Here is a 19,253-nt window from a genome sequence, read left to right on the forward strand (position 1 = left end):
CTCCCTGCGCACAAACCCGGCCGCGCCGCGCCGGGCGTGCGGAGACGCCGCCGCCGCTCCCGCGCTACTTAAGCGGGGAGGGCGCAGCCTGGCAGCCCCGCGGGGGGATCCGGCGTGGGGGGGAAAGTGATCATAGTAATAGTCGTCCATCTATAAGAGAACGAGAAAAGCAGAGCCGAGATGCTCCGTCCGTGACCCGCCAGCGGGGTGGGGAGGGGCAGGTTGTGAATCCGCCAAACACCTGAGAAATAAAGCACGACCGAACAATTTCGAGGCGGGCGGGGAAGGGGGGGCGAAAAGTTTGCCGGAGCTCGGGCGTCTCCGGGGGGGCGGGCGCGATGCCGCCCTGGCTGCTCGGCAGCCTCTGCTGCGTGCTGGCGGCGCGGGCGGCGCTGGGCGGCGGCCCCGCGGGCGAGGAGGAGGAGGAGAAGCTGATCCGGGTGCTGGTGCTGCTGCCGCAGGACGACGCCTACCTCTTCTCGCTGGGGCGGGTGCGGCCGGCCATCGAGTACGCGGTGCGGAGCCTGCGGGAGAGCGGCGCGGGTCTGCCGCCCGGCTACGCCTTCCAGCTCACCTACGAGGACTCGGCGTGCGGCAACCGCGCCCTGTTCAGCCTGGTGGACATGGTGGCCCTGCAGCGCCGCCGCCCCGACCTGCTGCTGGGGCCGGTGTGCGAGTACGCGGCGGCGCCGGTGGCGCGGCTGGCCGCGCACTGGGACGTGCCGATGCTGTCGGCGGGCGCGCTGGCCGCCGGCTTCGGCGCCAAGGGCGGCGAGTACTCGCACCTCACCCGCGTCGCGCCCGCCTACGCCAAGATGGGAGAGATGCTGCTGGCCCTTTTCCGCCACCACCAGTGGAACAGGGCCACGCTGCTCTACAGCGACAGCAACCCCGAGCGCAGCTGCTACTTCGCCATGGAAGGCGTCCATGTGGTGTTCCAGGAGGAGGCTTTCCACATGGCCGTGCACAGCTTCGACGAGACCAGCCGGCACCTCGACATCGACGACATCGTCCGCGCCCTCCAGACGGGAGAGAGGGGTGAGTGACGGCGGAGTGCCGGGCAGGGCTCCTCTATGGCGTTCGGTGGCGGCTGGGGCGGTGGGAATCCCACGGAGGGAAGGACCTGCGGGAGGGGAAGAGTCACGGCTTGTCCCCGCCTGTGGGGAAACCCGCTGCGGTGCTGCGACGGCAGCCCGGGACCAGGCATCCCCCGACGGATGGGAACAGCAGTCCGGAGTGAAAACTCTACCCACCGAGGTAGAATTTTGCCTCCCGACGGCGTAGAGAGCGGTTTGCCCTAGGGGACCACATTAGGAGGACTTTGTGGCATAGTTAGAAATCAGCTTTCTGCTGGCGGTCGGGTTTACCCAAAATTATCCACGTCTGCAGAGCAGCAAATCTGTTGCTTACCCTCTGAGATTTTTGCTGTGACACTGTGTAAGTTCAGAGACTAAACAAATATGTTTTCCTCTCACCCCGCTGTGCCTGGCAGCGGGAAACCTTTTCACGACTTCTGCCTCTCGAACCCCGTCGAGTACCTCGTAAATAATAGATGCATTTAGGGGAAATGGCAATTTCAAGGAGTGTGTGCATGCGAAACACCTGAGTGCTTGCCGTGATATTGTCACCAACAGTTAGCAAGACACTGTGGAGATAAATGGCTTGTAAAAGATCTAGGACAGTCACGTCTGGGCTGAATGAACTGACTTTGCATCACAGAGCAGCAAAGCAAAGTGCTTTGGAACATGCAGTTTGTACTTTAAAGTGAGATATTGATAGCAATGTGTGGCTGTACGGACTTATCAGAAGCACTTATCCTGTTAGAGGGTCTTACCAGCCACAGGCTTCCCCAGTAAGTCATGCAAAAGGGAAATATGTATTCTAGGAGTGAACTGGATGGTGGAGTTAAAGTCCTTAGGTATTTTCCAAGAAAGCCATGGGTGTACAGTGCCCTTTGTACAATTCTTACATATCTTGTTGTAGAGTGTTAAAATAGCATCAAAATTGGGCAGATAAAAGATCATGCTGTGCGTAGCAGGCAGAACTGGTATTATGGTGCTGTAGGCTGTGGATGGAGCAGCCTTGCACTGCTGATGTTACGCTGCTGTGAAATCATTAATGTACCGGAGCGTGTGAGTTAGCTGACGTCTAACAGTACAGGGCTTTTAATTCCCTATTCACTGAAGCAGGTGCTTTAAATAGAGCTTTCCTTTTAAGTATCGTTTGGGGAAATAGAATGAATGGAGACAAATAAATGTGTCAGTGCTGGAGGAAACTGCAGTGTGGGGAAAGATGCTTGTCAAGTGTGTGTGTGTGGCTTTCCTGATGCTGAGAGAATTACAGCATGCTTACAGCAGGAAAAGACAAGTGTTCACACCAGCCCCACTCTTCATGCTGACACCACGCTCACCACGCTGACAGTCAGACCTTGCTTTCAGCCTGGTCTGAAATGCTATGCTGAGCTGAGATGTTTGATCTTTCACAATTCTTGCAACTTGCAAATGACTGAACAGAAGCAATCCTCTTTTTTCTCCCCATTGTGCCCTGTGGGGTCCGTCCTTCCATCTCACCTCTTTATTTATTCATTCTCTGACTCCTGCCACTCAAGAAAGGCCCTCCAGCTTCCACTTGTGCCTTTCTGACCTTAAAGACTGACTGCACGATTCACCTGGCAGATTTCTTTGGCCCTGCTGCTCATGGCATCCTTCAGGTTACCACAATATTTTAAGAGTTCTGTGCCACGTGGAGGGTGCATCAGATGAGGTCTGAAGATCAGTCAAAGTCTTTATTTGTTCTGGAGACTCACTGGAGATCCCCCCAGCAGTACAGCAGGACTTGTGGGCAGCAGCACACTGTCCAGAGCACTTTTTAGAAATATTTTTCCTTGGTTGGTTTCCAGTTTTTAATAACTCCTGTGTCACACCTGCTGTGATGCTGTCCTTGGTTCCAAGTCCTGACCTTCTCTAGCTTTCAAAGACTGCTGCTGTTTGGGGTCCCACCTGACTGGTCAGCCTTCTCTGAACTCCATGACTGGGAGTGGGCTTATGAGCACATATAGGATTCTTCCTTGAAACTCTCCCATAGCTGGGACAGAAACTGCCCCACCAGCTGTCCTGTGGGAAGCGGGACAGAGGCTGGCCCCAGGGGTTAGGTTGCTGCTGGCTGGGGGTTTGCACTGACCTCTCAGATGCCTGGGAGGAAGAGGCACACTCAGCCATTCACCCCTGGGATTGTGTGTTCAGTCCCTAGAGCCATGTGAAATGACTGAAGTCTTGGAACCACAAAAATAGTGATGAAAGTATGATAATTAAAGTTAAGTGCTTGTCTACAATTAGTTTGATTAGTTCAGGCTTCCTTGTAGGCTCAGGTAAGCCTGCTGTAGGGTTCATGTTGTAGGCTCAGGTTTACTGTAAGGTTCACTAATGCAGGCCTGTGCTTAATGTATAAGCGCGTAGTCCAAGGTATGTGTGTAGCAATATATGCCTTACGCTTACTCCTTTAAAGTGGAATTAAACTCTAAAGTATTTTCAGGATGAGTCTATAATCCTAGTCAATAAATTCAGCATATTAGTATTAGAATTACTGTGGTCTGTGTATGTTATAGTGGAGGGAGAGCACTTTGTATGGGTTTGCACATACACGCTTGTATGTATGCAATGGTAAGGTACAGATGCAGATTAAACACATAATTGACATTTTTGGAAGACTGTGAGAAACAGATCCATAGCTTATTTGCTTCAGAATCTTGAGATATGTAATCTTTGCTTTTCTGATGGGTTAGAAACCCCTTCCAAACAGTTAATGTTACTTCCCTTACATTCCTTTAGAGGCTTACAAAATACGGTTTAATGTATGTTAAAGTGGTTCCCCACACACTCTCTTTCTTTTATTCCTTTTGCTCAACGTCTTTTATTGGTGTTGTGGGAATCCCTTTGATTCCATCTACAGATTACAGTTTTATGATAGAAGTGAATTACACAGGCAGAGTCAAGGAAGAATTGGGAGGGCAGCAAGGAAACATTTCAAAAGGAAATCTCTCACCTATACTGAAATTAAGAACAGTGAGACAAATTCATTCCTGATGTGCATCTGGAAAATATTTGGTCCGAATTTTATTGTAAGAAAATTTTTTTCTTGTTCGTTTTCCTTCATGCTAATATACTTCACAATGGTCATGAAATATGTCTTGCTCTGTTGCTCTGGAAATTATTATATTACTCTGCCATAATCAGTAGGACTGAGCTATGCATGGTATAATTCTCCTGAAGCATGGGGTTGTACTGAATATGACTCACCCCAGCGGCACATCTGGAGGTTTATGCCTGTGATGGCATCCAACCAGAAAGGCGATGGGAGAAGATTCATTGTGTGCGAAAAGATTTGGCCTGTTTGGCGTTTTCATTTCTTATAATAGAAAACACTTCCACCCAGAAGAGCCAAATGTGGTTTTGATTCATTTTTATTGTTGGGTTGAAAATATTTGCGTACATTATTGCAGCTTTTGAGTCCTGCCATGCGTGACGGCGTTCTTGGAAATGTGCGTGCAGTTGGTTTTGAATCACCGTTCTGACAGGATCTCTTATGTCTCTGCTTTAGGATACAGTCCTGAAGCACACTCTGATAAAACACTTTGCTCCTCCCTCTGATATCAGGATCTTCATACCTGTAGTCTTGTAAACCGGTGTAAAAGCTTGTAGTGTAACTTCCTCTGTGTGGGAGTTTTCTCCCTGATGTTGAAGACCTCACCTGTTGGGAATCTCCTTTCCTTTTGCAGACAGAAGGAATAGCAAGGGCAGTAGTCCCCCTGCCCAGCAGATCTGGGAAGAGACCTAGCAACCACAATCAGCACAGTGGGGGTCACAGTGCCCACGCAGGGCACACCTGTGGGCTTGTAGGTCTCAGCGTAGCAGCAGAGCCTCTGCTTAGCTGTTGGCCCGTGATAAATGGGGCTCTGTGGTGTTTGTACCCACCTTTAATCTTCATGCTTATACAATGTTGCTTGGTTTTTCTATTTATTAGCATTAGGCATCCCATCACAGGTGGGTGCCTAGGCTTATGCATGGTCTCTGGAGAGGAAGTCATGTTCTGGAAAAATTCATTCCATTGTCTCTGTTGCACAGGTGCTGCTCTCCCTTAAGTGCAGAGAGGCAGCAAAGTCTAGGCCAGGTACCTACTTATGGGGTAGCTGAGGTGTAGAAAAGTTCAGTTTACATCAAACTGTTCAATGGAATGGAAATTGAAATGGTAAGTCATGGTATCTCCTTCTTCATCTTATGTCTGCTTAGAAATAACAACAGAAGCTTGTGATTGTGGTCTAGTCTACAAATACATGTAAAGAAATTTGGAGCCAGAACTTACGACATTCTGCAGGGGTAAAAACCCAGATTACACAAAGGATCTATTTAATTATCTTCAGAGGAGACAAGGAAAGAGGAAGCCTTTCTGTGTTCACTACCTGTCTTGCCAGCTCTTTGGGAAATCAGCTTTGTTTGCAATCTGTGTTTTCATGTTTGTTGCAAAACTGCGGGGACAGCTGGGGTCAGTGTCTCTGGCAGCATTCTTGCTTCACAGACTGTTCTCTGAAGTTCTTGAGCTACTTCTTATCTATATTTAACATTTTCTTGCAGTTGTAATCATGTGTGCCAGTGGTGACACTATCAGGAACATCATGTTGGCTGCTCATCGGCAAGGAATGACCAACGGGGACTATGCTTTCTTCAATATTGAACTCTTCAACAGTTCATCATATGGTAATGTTTTTCTTGCCCAAGTGTGTTGCAAAGTGTTTTGTAAGCTTGGTAGTATTTTTAGATTTGTTAGCCTCAAAACACATTGCACTGAGTCCCAGAAAACACCACTGTCTCTCCCTGTTGTTCCAGTTACCTTCCACTTGGGCTATGGCATTGCAGGAAATAAAACAGACCTTGTGGCTATAGTTGCTATTGGGTGGGTAACAAGATGCCAGATATGCTACAGTGATTACTTTTTGGGGAAGTATCACCAGACAGAGACATTTGTTATGGTGTGGGTACCCCATTCTGCAGTGTGTTCTCAGGTCTAGGTGACTTACACCATCCCCAGCCTGTGACTGCTCTTAGGGCAGGGGCATTCCTGGCAGCCTGGTGACCTGTGGGCTGAGCAGATGGCTGGAAGGAGTAATTAGCAACAGTAATTACCATTGTGGGCAGCTGCAAGGTTTGAGTCTCCAGAAATCACCTCTGTGCTGGGACATCTACACATCTAATTTATTTATCTTTTTGATCACAGACTCTGTCTGCAAAAATATTCAGGCATGCTGTGTTTAAGGGAAGGCACTGGATGGGGCACAGGCAGTCCAAATTTTCAGAGTGAATAAAAGTGTCTGTTTACACCCATAAGTAAAAGGAGTAATTTTTGTCAAGGTAAAATATGACTTCAAAATGTAAATTAAGTGCATTTGCTTTTTGAAATATACCTAATATACCAAAACCTGTATACCAAAATGTAATTGTAACTGTATGTTATATCAGTGCATGCCAGGGACTATACCTGCTCTCAGCTGGTGCAGCTGTCTCACCTAAATTCAAAGTAATATTGCAGCTATGTGTTTGCTGAGATCAAGCATCAGATGGCTGAAGCTGGGGTAGGTTTTGTTGAAGTATCATGTGGCTCTTAAAAGGAGCAGATTCTTTTGCAGATGTTAAGAAAATAATTTCCTCCGTGCAGACTGCTTTAACTAATCCACTACAATAACTAATTAATTTCAAGTTAAAAACTAAGTAGGAGCTGAGAAAAAAGGCAAAGTGTGGGGGTTTACATTCTTAAAGCTGCAAAGGCTGACCAACAGAAACAACTGAATTTTAAAAAGGGTAATTTTTTAAAATTAATCTGTTAACTGGAAGTTCTTTTGCATAAGCTTTCTGTTAATCATCTACTACCCCTGAAATTATTTCGCAGTGAACAGCGCTGTGTGACACTGTTTAATGAAGGTATGTACCTGTATCAATTCAGAATCTAGATATGTACAGAAGTACAGATTCTGCTACATATATCAAGATTGGCTAAAGAATGCCAAATTTTGCCAGGTAAGAAGAAAATCACTCAAATATCTAAAATGTGGAGTTGTAGGTCAAGATCAAAGCCAATGTGAGAGCCTCATTACCACCCTCCTTTGCATCACAGGTAGTCCAGTGTTCTTGTAGCTTTTCTGAGGGATGAAAAATATCTGGCTTCTGATGTATAGTAGTTGTAGTTAAAATGTGGCATTTCCTGACATTTGGTTTAAACCAATTTTCTGCTTGTGGTTGTGTTTCCCATGTAGTGTGGAATGACTGTGCACCAGAAGTTGACTTTTGTGCAGATGGTCGTTGCATGTGAAAAGCAAACACAAGAGAAGTGTAGAGAAATTCTCCCGAAAATCCTTGTTCCCAGTGCCTGGCGATACTAGGTTTTGTATTTCATAAAACCTAAGAGTGGGTGTGATTGGGCAATTGGCATTGTCTTTGTGTTCAGATGACTTTATTGCAGTTTGTTGTTGTCCTCTGTTCTGAATATTTCTAATTTTTCTGAAGACCAGGCTTATTAAATGCCAAGACTGCAATAATTGTACACAAGTGTTGTAACAAGATGACCTCCCACAAAATACTCCATGAAGGAATTTAAATATGTAAATTATTCTAGGAACGCTATTATGCAAGTGAACCTTCCCCAGTCCCAGTCTCGGGATTTAAAGAAGGAACATGTATAGTGTCCAGGACAGAAACTTATGTTCTACTGGCACTACCACCTTTTTTTTTTTTTTTTTAGTTTTTTTTTTAATGTCTATAATCTCATGCTTTTTAGCTATATCCATTTGCAAATGCAAAGCTATAGCAAAGCCCTCTGTGCTGTAGTCTCTGCTTTACTCCTTGAATCCGGCACCTCCAACATGCAAGTGCCCAGCTGGGGCAGAAGCTGTTCAGCTTTGAGGCCCAAAGGTGCTCCCTTTTGGGGAAGCTAGCAAGATGTTCTTGCTTACAGCTGCCAGACGTGCATTTCCTTCTCTGTGAAAGAGGTGACGAGGTCAGGTGCAGACACTGCAGGGGAGAATGGCCAAACCAGACACTGGGATGTTAGCTGCTGTCCAGTGTCTCCATTGGGTGTGGTGAATATGGCTCTGTGTAAGTGATTTTGACCTTGCATTGGGAAATAAATCCCTCAACCAAGGTGTATGTATCTAGAGCTCCTTCCTAAAAAAAAATTAAATCACTTTTAAAAAATAGCAAAGTTCCTGCTGTGTCTAAAGATTACAGTCCTAGGTGGTGCTGGGCTGTGGTGAATAAGGCTTTATGAGGGTGGACCAGAGATGTGGAAAAGGTGCTCCTGTGTCTCCTGCCTTACGTGGGGATTAACAGGAGCTGTCCTGGACCCAAAAACTGCAGGAGAAAGGGCTTATCCCCCAGAGAAGTGCAGGGCCTTTACTCCTTCCCTTGTGCTTTCTGAGGAAGCAGAGCAAATCTCCAGTTAAGTCCCAGCAGCAGTGCTGGGAGGACAAAAAACAAGCTCTGTTTACCTGCTTCAGGTCCAAGAGTTTGTTCTTGCAGCTGTGTGATGCAGCTGGGAAGCACTGTGCAGGGAGCACCATGGGTTTTTTATCTGTACTCCATCTCCCTTAACATCTCTACAACTTGCTTTTCCTTGTCCAATGACACAATGACAATATGGTCCTCAACCCAAGCAAAAAATAACCACATCTTCTCTGATTTCAGGTTCCTATGTGCCTCTGGGTCACCTTGGGAATTTAGCATTAGTTTTGCCTTGGCTCATTTAGTCATAATGGGGTTTGTTTCTGTTGTTCAAAAAATAAAGACCGTCTAGCTTTTAATTAGTTGTAAACATTTAAAGGCTCACTGCTTAGGGCTACCACTGTTCCCTCTAACCTTTTTTAGTTATCATTTACATCAAATAGCACAAAACCTGCTCCAGAACAGCATAAACCTTTCCACTGACCTCCTGAAGCTTTGGGTCAGGATCTCAGGGCCTACTAAGGCCAGGGTATGTTTGTAAGAAGGACTTCTTTCCTAATAAACAACCAATCAGCTATCCTCCTTTTTAAAAATGTGGTTTCTTTACTGGTGGTCTGAGTTAAATTGTTCCCTTGCTGTGACACAAAACACGTGTAAATACAGCGTAGGCGCAGGATTCCATTTTATTTCTAGGTATTCCTTTCCCATTAACAGCAGGGCTGGTCTGGCAGCCACGGCACACATGGTTTTGTCCTTGACCACAGTGGGAGAGCTGCACCATCTGCCTCCCATTCAGGGTGATGATCATGCTCTTGACTTTACTGGTGCCTTTCTGACTGTCCAGGAGGAGTGGCATGTAACAAAACTTTGTGCACGAATCCTCCCTCACTTCTAAATTAAATATCTTTGCTTTTTGATCTGGCATATGTGTTTGGCTCCAAGTTGCCGTCTCACACTTAGGATTTATTCCATCCTTTTAAAATAAGCAAACGCATCATGGGAGTAAAGTTGTCCTTTGGTTTGCACATTTACTTCTTGGTTATTCCTCGCTGCCTGGTTTCCTGCACACCTTGAAGAGGGGTGTGTTCTCCTTTGTACTTTACCATCTCTCCACTGATCAGAAAAGGGGACTTTTGGGTAGAAAAAGGAATCCCATAATGGTGCCTAGTTTGGAAATACGCTTGTTTCCCTCTTTAGGAAATGGTTCCTGGAGAAGAGGAGACAAACATGACCTTGAAGCCAAGAAAGCATACTCATACCTTCAAACTGTCACTCTGCTGAGGACTGTGAAGCCTGAGTTTGAGAAGTTTTCCCTGGAGGTGAAAAGTTCTGTTCAGAAGCAAGGTCTTCATGAAGATGACTATGTAAGTACTTGATGACAGTCTTCAGATCATAGCATCTTGAAAAACATGGTCCTAATTAAAACAGAAGTGGCAGTGAGACCTTACCAGGACAAAATCACCTGGGCTCAGTTGCAAAATTGTGCTGTTGCACGTATAAATTTTTTTTTTTTTTGTGAATACTGCAAATTATAAGGATAGGCTTGGTCTAGGTGCATTGTATCTGTGCACCACCATCCATGACCAGTTGTCCTGTGCTCATCTCTTAGTTCTTCAGCAGAAAGGTTGGGCAAAGGCAGGTGTCTCTCACTCTACTACCGATAAGTCTTTTTAACAGGCAAAGAAATACAGCCTTGTTTTTTGTTTGCTCCCAATAATTAAATTGATTTTTTAGAATCCAGTCTCAAAGTCACACTATCTGTGTTGCATATAATGAAGTCATTCCTGATGTGAGTGTGAAAAGTGGTATTATTTCTCAAAAAATAATATTTAAGCAGTTGCTGTTTTTATTTTGAACTGTCTAGAACATCAACAGTCCTTGAGTTGCCTTAAGCCTTGGAGGATGCCAGTGTCTTCCAGAGGTGGACATGGGAAGCTATGCCTTTTTATAACCTCTCAAAGTGTAGGAGGAAAATGCTTTTGAAAACTACTTTTGAGCTAATGCTGAGCTAATGCTAAGCTAATTAATTTGGCATTTTCATAGAAAAGTCACCTGTGGAAGCAAGAATGCGTAGCACATGCCTGCAGGGATTTCTGCATGCTGATACAAGTGCTTCCCAGGCAGCCAACCTTCTCCATGGTGCACTGTCAACTTTCCAATTACTCTTATAAAGAAAAGAGGCTTAAAGAGAGTTTGGTCAGTCCTTTGCTGTAGGAAATTAGAGCCTGAAACTCAAGAAAGCAACCCAAACCCTTAATTTTCCAGCTTTCACTTAGGCTTCCATCTCATCCCTTTTGCTTTAAGCATTGTGTCCATCTTTAGTTCATCAGCTTGTGCTTGAATGTTATGTTAAAGAATTAATAACCTTTCCTGCAGTTTATTGTATAACTTTGACTACCTTTAGAAAATCTGTGCCTCTTAGAACTTGAATGAATTTAAATATTTTACCTAAAATGTTAAATTTGAATCACAACAGTGGTTTATATTATTCCTGTGATACTTTCAAAATCTAGTCTTAGTCTTTTGTTGGCATGTTTTGTCTTGGGTTAGTGGAGAAACCTCACATCACAGTTTCAAGATGCTGCTGTGAAGAACCTGCTAAATGAGGTCTGAAGAAGGCCATGGGACTTCAATTTGTGCTGTTGCTCCCTTTTCTCTCCATGTGTCCTTTTGCAAATTTCACTTAGCAAGCTATGTCCTTTGAAAACCTTCTGTATGCCTTTGGTTGTGGTTGGTGAGAAATGTGATTTTAAATACTTTACATCCATTCATCTGCAGTGTTGTGGGTTTTTTTAGTCTGGGCAGTGTGATATCTCCCAAAATAAGAAAAGCCTTGTACTGCTGAGAGCTCAGCTGCTGTCTGTGGGCAGTTTGGAGGCAGGCAAAAGGATGCTTTTCTCTTCTTTAGGGTGAGGACCTTCTGCAAACCCTGGGCAGTGTTGATCAAGGCTGCATAAATACAAGCCCTGTTCTGGGCTTGTATCCTGTCACCCCGGATTGGATCTAGGGGCGAGCAAATTCCCCTGTGCCAGCTTGGGGGAGATTTTGCAGGCTGATGTGTTTGCTGGGGAGACTCCCTCACAGCTGCACACCCACAGCCAGGAGTCCTCTGCTGTCTTTCCTCACCACATGGCTGCTGTGTGTACTGTCAGTGCTCCTGGCTGTCCTGGACCAGCAGCGGGGGCTGGCTCCCTGCCATCTCATCCTTGACCACCTTCTGCCTGGCTCTGAGGGCTGCCTCTCCCTGTGTCCCATTTCCACCTGTGATCCCGGGTCCTTCACCTTTTTCCAAGCACTCCTTCACACAAAACCTCGAGCCTTTGCTAGAGCCAGGCAAGCTGCATAGGCCTCCTGCTCAGCAGAGCCTCCCCTACCTGCTTTTTCACAGCTTTCTAACCATGGTAAAATAAAATGTCTCTAAGATAGTTTCTGGTTGAGAATAGCAAAAAACCCTATAGCTGTGTTCCTTCATTAACAGTGTGTGAACTTTAACTTTCTGGTTTGCTTTGCATTGTTTATGATGAATTATACATTTCCTCACTTTAGACAGTGAAAAAGGCATGCATCATATTCCCTTAACTGATTGTCCTGCTGCCTTATTCAGAGGAGAAACATTTTGGGGCAGCCTTCAGGATTAGGAAAGAAAAAGCATTCTGAAAACTAGTGGGGAAAAATAGAAAGCTAGACTGAAGGCAAATTCCTTCCCATCTGAAAAAATTCTGGGTAGGGGGCACCCATTAACTGTGCTTTCTTTGGCAACATGGGAAAAAAGTGTCCTGGGTATGCATTAGGCAAAGCTGTGTCCTCCAAGAGAAGACTGGGAAGGAAAAGTCCTTGAGCTGAGTGAGTGGGAAGTGACAGAGATGGATTTTGCTCTGCTGGATTCTGCTCCTGAAAACAAAAACTATGTAGAAAGATAATCAATAGTACAGCCCATCTCAAGTCATATCCATGGGTGTTGAAATATAGTCCTCATTCTTTTCTGCAAGCTGTGTCCCAAGAGGAGATGCTTAGGGAGGTTTGGATTTGAAGCATTCAGTGTGTCTGCTTTTCGGTGTAGATTTTTCCAATGTCCTGGGAAAATGGGGCCCCAGGCCCATCGTCTAAATTATCTCACAGTGACCCTAACTCAGACAAAAGTCATTAGTGCTGCCATTTTGTCCTGGCCTCTTGCCAGCACTAATCCTAAAGGCATTATTATCTACCAAAAAAGAATATAATAAAAATGGAAAATAAGCAGATGACAGAAGGAAAGATAAGGGAGACAGAAAGGGCAAAATCCTAAAGCAGCAGCTGTCCCACTGCCAGACGCAGAACACATACGGCCCTTGGAGGAGTAAGGTCAAAGAGTGTTGGCTGTCTTCATCTCCAGCTGTGAGATCACACAGAAAAGGGAAAGACATGTTTTGGGTACATCTTTCCCAGCTCAGAAGTTTCTAATGTTTCTGCATGAGTGTTTTGCTTTGGAAATGGGGAAGGTGGAAGAACCTTTGCCCTATGAGGAAGCAGGAAAGCGTGGAAAAGACAGCTTCTCTAGGAATCTCTCTTGTGAAGCAAGAAGCTTCCTTAAGCACCTTTTAATTAGGCAGGATTGAAAACAAGAGTGGCAGAGAGATTCTGAGAAAGCATCTTAGTAATATTTGGGTTGCACAGCATGGGGCAATGGTGATGTTCCCTGTCTGCAAAGTCCCATTGCAGCAGCCCCTGAATCCATTAGCAAATATTGTTAGTTTGCTTCTTCACCAGTCTGAGTGTGAAAGCAGTTACTGTCATGTTAATGTAGCCCAAAGAACTGTGGGCTGAAGCAATAAATCTGCTCAGCCATCATTTCAGTAGTTTTGTAGAAAGTCTGACCATTTTATTCTGTGCCTACATGAAGATCGACTTCTCTGATAAAATAAGGAAAAAAGGAGGAATATTTTCAAAAATCTAATCAAATTTGGGTTTCAAGCATGCAGTAGAATTGCTTTAATGCTTTTATACAAATGGTGGCAGTTTTCTTACTTTTGTAATGTTAATGCATTAACAGACATTAATAGCAGGGAGACCTGTTCTCTGTAAACCAACTAACATCCTTGGTTTAATTGCTAAGTACAGGGCAAGCTCTGCTTGCAGACCTATAGCCTAGTTGAGGCAGACAGCAGTGGGAATTGCATGCTATTACTTGAAGGAAGAATTTAAAACTGTCTCTAAGGGGTGTGTGAATAATTCCCAACACATACTGTAGTTAAAAATGTTTATGAATAAACAGTGTTTCAGTTGAAGTATATGCATAAGCCATTTTTATTAAATAATGATGAACACTTAATGAGTTGGTGGTAGGGTGCAGTTTGGAAATTCTTAATGCACCTTCTGTTCCTAACTCAGGCCTAGGATTCAATAAACGCTTTTTTTATGTCCAATCCAGTATTCTGAGCTCAGATGATTTTACAGCCAGGAATATTTGCTCTTCTGAGGTCACAGACCACCCATGGCTTGTTTTTTCTTCTCATTTAAAAGCTTAAAATGTAACTAATTAAACAAATATTTCTGCTGTGTTAACTACATGACAGCATTGTTCACAAGGTGGATGCATGGGGTTTTTTTCCTACTCACAGCCTTTTTCACCCTGAAAATGAGCATCAGGAGAAAGGAACTGGAGCCTGATTTGCCAGTAAAGTTCTCAGTGAAAGAATGAGCTGTGTAGATTAATTAGATCAGCAAGATGCTACTCCCTGTTAGAAAGGGGAACTCTGTTTTATTTAACATTTTCAGCCCTCTGAAAGGAGAAAAGGTGCACTCAAGAGCAACCTTTTTAGCTCCAACAGTTAACTACAAAAGCTTCATGGGAGGTAGCTGTGCTCGTAAAGTTTATCATCTCATCCATAACATCCGTGCCAGACTCTTCCCTGTGTGTATTCCTTACGTCAGCCTTTTAATTAGGATTGCACACCAGCTAAGATAAGGCTGGGAGAAGTGAGCAATTCAGTCTTGTAGCTATGATGCTGAAAATGTAACTTATTCAGCAATGTCCTTCTCACTTGTCTTTTTTCAGGCACAGGCAGGCAAGATTAATGTCAGGCAGTCTTTTGTGTCTTCTGACTGCATAAGGATGGGAGAGAATTTCGAGGAGATTTAAGGGGGGGGGGGGGGGGGGAAAGACCCCCCAAACCCTGCCAGGGAATAATTTGTTCAAATGAATGGTTCTATTCAGCTGCTGGAGTGCTTTGCTAATTGTGTTCTAAAGAATAAAAGCAAACCACAAACTGCTTTCAGCAGCAGGAAAAAATGGTTTCACATGCCAGCTTATTAACAAGATGAATTCCATTAGTAAAACATATTTAGGATTTTCAAGACAACCCTTCACCCCTTGGAGTTAATGAGAGTGTCTTTATTTTCTGTAAGAGGAGTATTGACCTGTGGACTGCTAAATTTGGTGAATACAGCAGACACTTTTTTTCCCCCTAAAGTTAATGCTTTCTCAGTGTATGAAAGACCAGTGTCATCCATGTCAGGGTCTTAGGCAAAACTACAGTGTAATAGAAAGTTATTTGCCAATAACAGATGTCATAAAAGACAGCAAAAGAAAGAAATTATTTTTCTCTCTTCCAGTGGATTTGTTTAGTTTTTCTAGCCTATCTAAGCATATTTTTGAAGCTGTCTTAAACCATGGAGGAGATAGTGTAAAACTGTGTGTATATCTGGAAATAGTAACATCTGAACTTTCTGGGAATGTAAAAGTTTAGAGTTGATCTTCATGGTTATGTTGTATATTTTCCATATTCTTATGTTTTTAACTTGGATTTCACAGATATTCACATTCCATTTTACTAAACAGGCACTCAGAAATTTATGGGTAAGTTGCTTTTTGAAGTACTTGCTAGAAATGTACCTTATTTTCCACTAATCAAGTGTGAAAATATGTCCTCCTGTAAAATTCATAGTCTCTTTCTGGTTTTAATGCTTCTCCATGCTGTTTGCATTGCAAGTAAACCAAAAGCTAATATGTCCCATTGAGGTATTGTTTTAATGTAAATTTGTAGGATTTTTGACACTGATATAGAATGGTTGGGCTCTGAGATGTTTCAATGAAGTAAGACTATCTCATTTTGTATAAAATGTCACTTGAAGAATGAAATACCTTTGCTTAACAGACTTTTTAGCAGTCACCTCCTTTTTCTGAGAGTCTTATTCCCTGGGTATAGAGAGAATATGAAAATATTCTGAATATTAATGAATATGAAAATGAAAATATCACTGACTATGAAAATATCACTGAATTGGAAGTTTCCTTTTTTACTGAAAGAATATTCAGCTCAACAAGGCACGAAGGGGAGGTTTGGGTGAGTCCGTTCTATGTCAGGATGGTGTTGCAGCCAGCAGCAGGGTCCTGGGCAGGCACTTGGAAGCAATTTTTTGGGAGATGGCTGATGTGATACTCCAGCCTCCGCACCTTGGGTGCTGTGGAGGGTTCACCTCACCCGTGCTGCTGCCTTCACACTGTGGTCACACAGATTGGATTAAGAGTCCAGTGGTGGAATTCTGTCTGAGCCAAGCAGTTTAATCAGAAGGTTTGATTATGAGGGTGGCAGGAGGTGTGGGGAAGGAGCCATGCTTTATTCTCTTTAGGGATGTAAAGGAAGAACAATTATTCAAGGCAATAAATGTGAATTCCTTGTTTGAGAGCACCAGGGCAGAAGAGTTGTCTCCCCAGTGAGGTGGTCCAGGAAAGCTTTCTTGCACTCATCTTGCACTCATCTGAGATCTCCTGCTGTGTCAGCATGTTCATTTCTCATGGCTGAGTGCTCGGAGGTTAAGGTGAACCCAGCTCTGGGAAAGGCTCATTCTCCAGAGGGGAAAAAATCTTTTAACAGAAGGGCAGGCCAGTCTCGTGGGTGAGTCAGGTCACCCTGATATATGAATGTTGGCAGAGGCAAGCCAGGCAGCAGGGCTTGGGTGTGCTCCCCTCCATTGGGCTGTAAGAAAAGGTCAGTGTACAATGTGCCAGCTCTGATTTTTTTTTTTATTCTTTTTTTGGGGGATATTTAGCAATTTTGTTAATGCAGAGGGGGTAATGTAGTCATCCTGTGAGAATGGGCTGTGTGAACAGAGGCAGTGGTGTTCTCATGCATGCAAGGAGGCATAGGAACCTGCAGGAGGACACTCAAAACTTTCCTTCCCTCTTAGCAGATATTTTTTTCATTAGGAAGCGAAGACTGGGACAAAAATTAGAAGATCCAGCCCATTCTAAAGAGAACATGTAAAGCATATTGAAAAGACAAGGAGTGTCTCTGTCCCAGAGCAAATGAATAAGAGGGGCATGAGAAAGGGGCATGGGACAATGGGAGAGGGTAGGTGAAGATGCCCTTTGCTCCGTGGCTGGGAACAAGGTGACATTCACTGAGCAGGACATTTACATTTGATGGGAAATGCGTGTGTACAATGCATCCAGTTGGCCTGTCAGCCTGCAGACTACAAAATACCTTAGACAGCAAACCCAAGGAGGATCTCGGGCATCAGACAGTAAATACAGGTGGAAAGAGCTATGAGAGTGAGTCTTTAGTTTCTTGGAGTGGCTGCAAATCCTCAGATTTAGAGGTATTAACTACCCTGCTGCTGCTGAAGAATGGGAAGATATGTTTCAGGTGTGCAGCTGGAACCTTACTGCCTGCTGACAAGTACACACAAATATCTGCTGAGACAGCTGCTGTGCCTCTCCTGTGCCAATGGGATCCTCCCAGGGATGCCAGCAAAGGGGTGGTTAATCAGCCAGCTGAACACCTTTCATCAGATATTCACTATCTGAAAGAAAATAACAAAACCAAATAGTTAAATTTTAAATTATTTGGAATGGAAGCATGACTAATAGCAGCCTGAGGGTTTGCATTAGTTCCATGTCATTAAAGTTTACAAGTTCATATGCACATTTACCCTGGTATTTAATAAAAGGATCATTTGTCATGGCAACCACAGCCTCAGGTGGGCTCTCTTAGCAAATTATTTACTCCCAGCCCAGAGGTCTCCCAGGTCTTGGCAGGTCATGCCTTTTCCCCAGCACCTGGATTTCAGTTCCAGGAGTGCCTCCACCTCAGGATGCCCTGCAGACAGGGCAGGGGAAAGATGGAATTCAGATTCTCTGAAAGCAGAGATTGGACCCTGAAGTTCTCTCATGCTAACTCAGTAATAGGAGGCCCAGGGCTTTTAGATGAAAGGGGGAGGGAATTTAAAAGGACTGGTGTCCTGTAGGGTTTTGTAAGGCCTTTCCTGCAAGTTCATGCAGTGGGGAGTTGTTACCTACCTGTGAGAATAAGAGGGTCACATCATCCCTCATTCTCTGCCTCCTCTGCTGGCAAGGGTGAGGTGGGATGCTGTTCTTATGAATCCTGGTTTTGTGTGCCTAATTTTTTGCCTGGTACTGAATAAAGATCTTAGATTACTAATCCTAGCTCCAAGCATATTTTTGAGCTAAGCACCACTTTTGGCTGTGTCTGAAGCATTTGCGTTTGTCCAGAGGCTGGATAAAGACAGTAAAGTAAATCCTCTGCTGGGTAATCTTTGCTAATCTGCTGCAAAGCAGAAATCAAATGGTCCTTTTCATCAGATGTCTTTTTTACCCCATCCAAGATTTTACTAGCCCACCAGCTAGTATAGCATGGGTAAATTCAGTTTGAACACATGAGTTGTCTCCAAAGTGATACAGTGATTTTTTTGAGTTTTGCATGAGAACTGATGTGACCTTGAGAGTTTTTAATACAAAAAATAAAATATGTTTGTGATTTTTGTGGTTTGGTGATAATGTTAGTAATCCAGAACTCCAGACAATTGCACATTGTGAAAGGATAAACATTTAACAAAAAAATGTCCTTCCTTTTTGTCCTATCTCTACATTAATTTAAACTAATTTAACTTATTTTAGCAAGTGGAACTGATTTTTTTCTGATGAAGGACTATCATCCTGAAAACGGAGATATTCCTGCTTGTAAAACACTCTTGTCTGCTGACATAAAAAACTTAATATCTAATGAAAGGATGGGGGAATGTTGGGTTTTTTTTTTGCTACTAAGTGTTTATCTACAATTAAAATGTTCCAATTTAAATGCCAACTTAAAATGTTAGCATTCATTACAACTGTGTAACAGATTATCAGACTACCAATGAGGATTCTTAGAAAAATCTATTTAAAACAAGCATATTTTAGTTTTTGTATGTCTGTGTGTTTTCAGCTGAAAATAATAATTTCTTTAGTATCTCTTGTGTTTCACTATGACTAGATGTATAATTTCTGGACATAGCTTTGGAACTCATCATGTGAATGGCCACATAGTTTGTTAGAAGGTAGGAAATCCTAAAAAAGTAGGAAGGTTAATTTTATAAATGACAGCTGTACCTTTACGGTTAAGATCTGTTCAGTACTCAGGCAGTCACAGTACAGTGCTATGTGCTAGAGATCCTTTGCATTAGCTGTTTATCTGATGTTAAAGATGTAATATAAACAGGGGATATTTCACCTTAGCTGCAGGAGCACAATCATGTATTCTGTGATTCTATCCTTTTCCTTGATAGGTAACCTGGAGCCCTTTAGAGCTAAATTATTAAGGTGAATACTATGTGTGTAAATCATATATAGGTGCTCATTTATGTATTTTAGAGGAAATTCTGCTTTATAGGATAAATTCCTCTAAAATGATTATTCCGTAGGTAGTTGAGTTCTGGTTCAAAACAGTTCTGCTTCTTAGACGTATCAGTGGCACCCCTTTAAGGACAACATTAAAAGGTAATGCAGGAGCCAAA

At 43.7% G+C, this 19,253-nt stretch overlaps 1 protein-coding gene across 2 annotated transcripts in view; it reads left to right on the top strand.

The window, feature by feature from the left end:
• Nucleotides 1-74: 74 nt before the first annotated feature.
• The window catches only part of NPR3 (natriuretic peptide receptor 3), a 44,250-nt gene continuing 25,071 nt past the window's right edge, over nucleotides 75-19,253 (top strand). For both annotated transcript variants that reach the window (XM_041419524.1, XM_041419533.1), the window contains exons 1-3: nucleotides 75-1,038; nucleotides 5,628-5,750; nucleotides 9,681-9,847. In XM_041419524.1, the coding sequence (XP_041275458.1) occupies nucleotides 339-1,038; nucleotides 5,628-5,750; nucleotides 9,681-9,847 (990 nt within the window). In that variant the 5' untranslated portion in view covers nucleotides 75-338. The remainder of the gene's footprint in view (nucleotides 1,039-5,627; nucleotides 5,751-9,680; nucleotides 9,848-19,253) is intronic.

Source organism: Onychostruthus taczanowskii, unplaced genomic scaffold (assembly GCF_017590055.1).
Source record: "Onychostruthus taczanowskii isolate IOZ18803 unplaced genomic scaffold, ASM1759005v1 scaffold108, whole genome shotgun sequence".
NCBI classification, from domain to species: Eukaryota; Metazoa; Chordata; class Aves; order Passeriformes; family Passeridae; genus Onychostruthus; species Onychostruthus taczanowskii.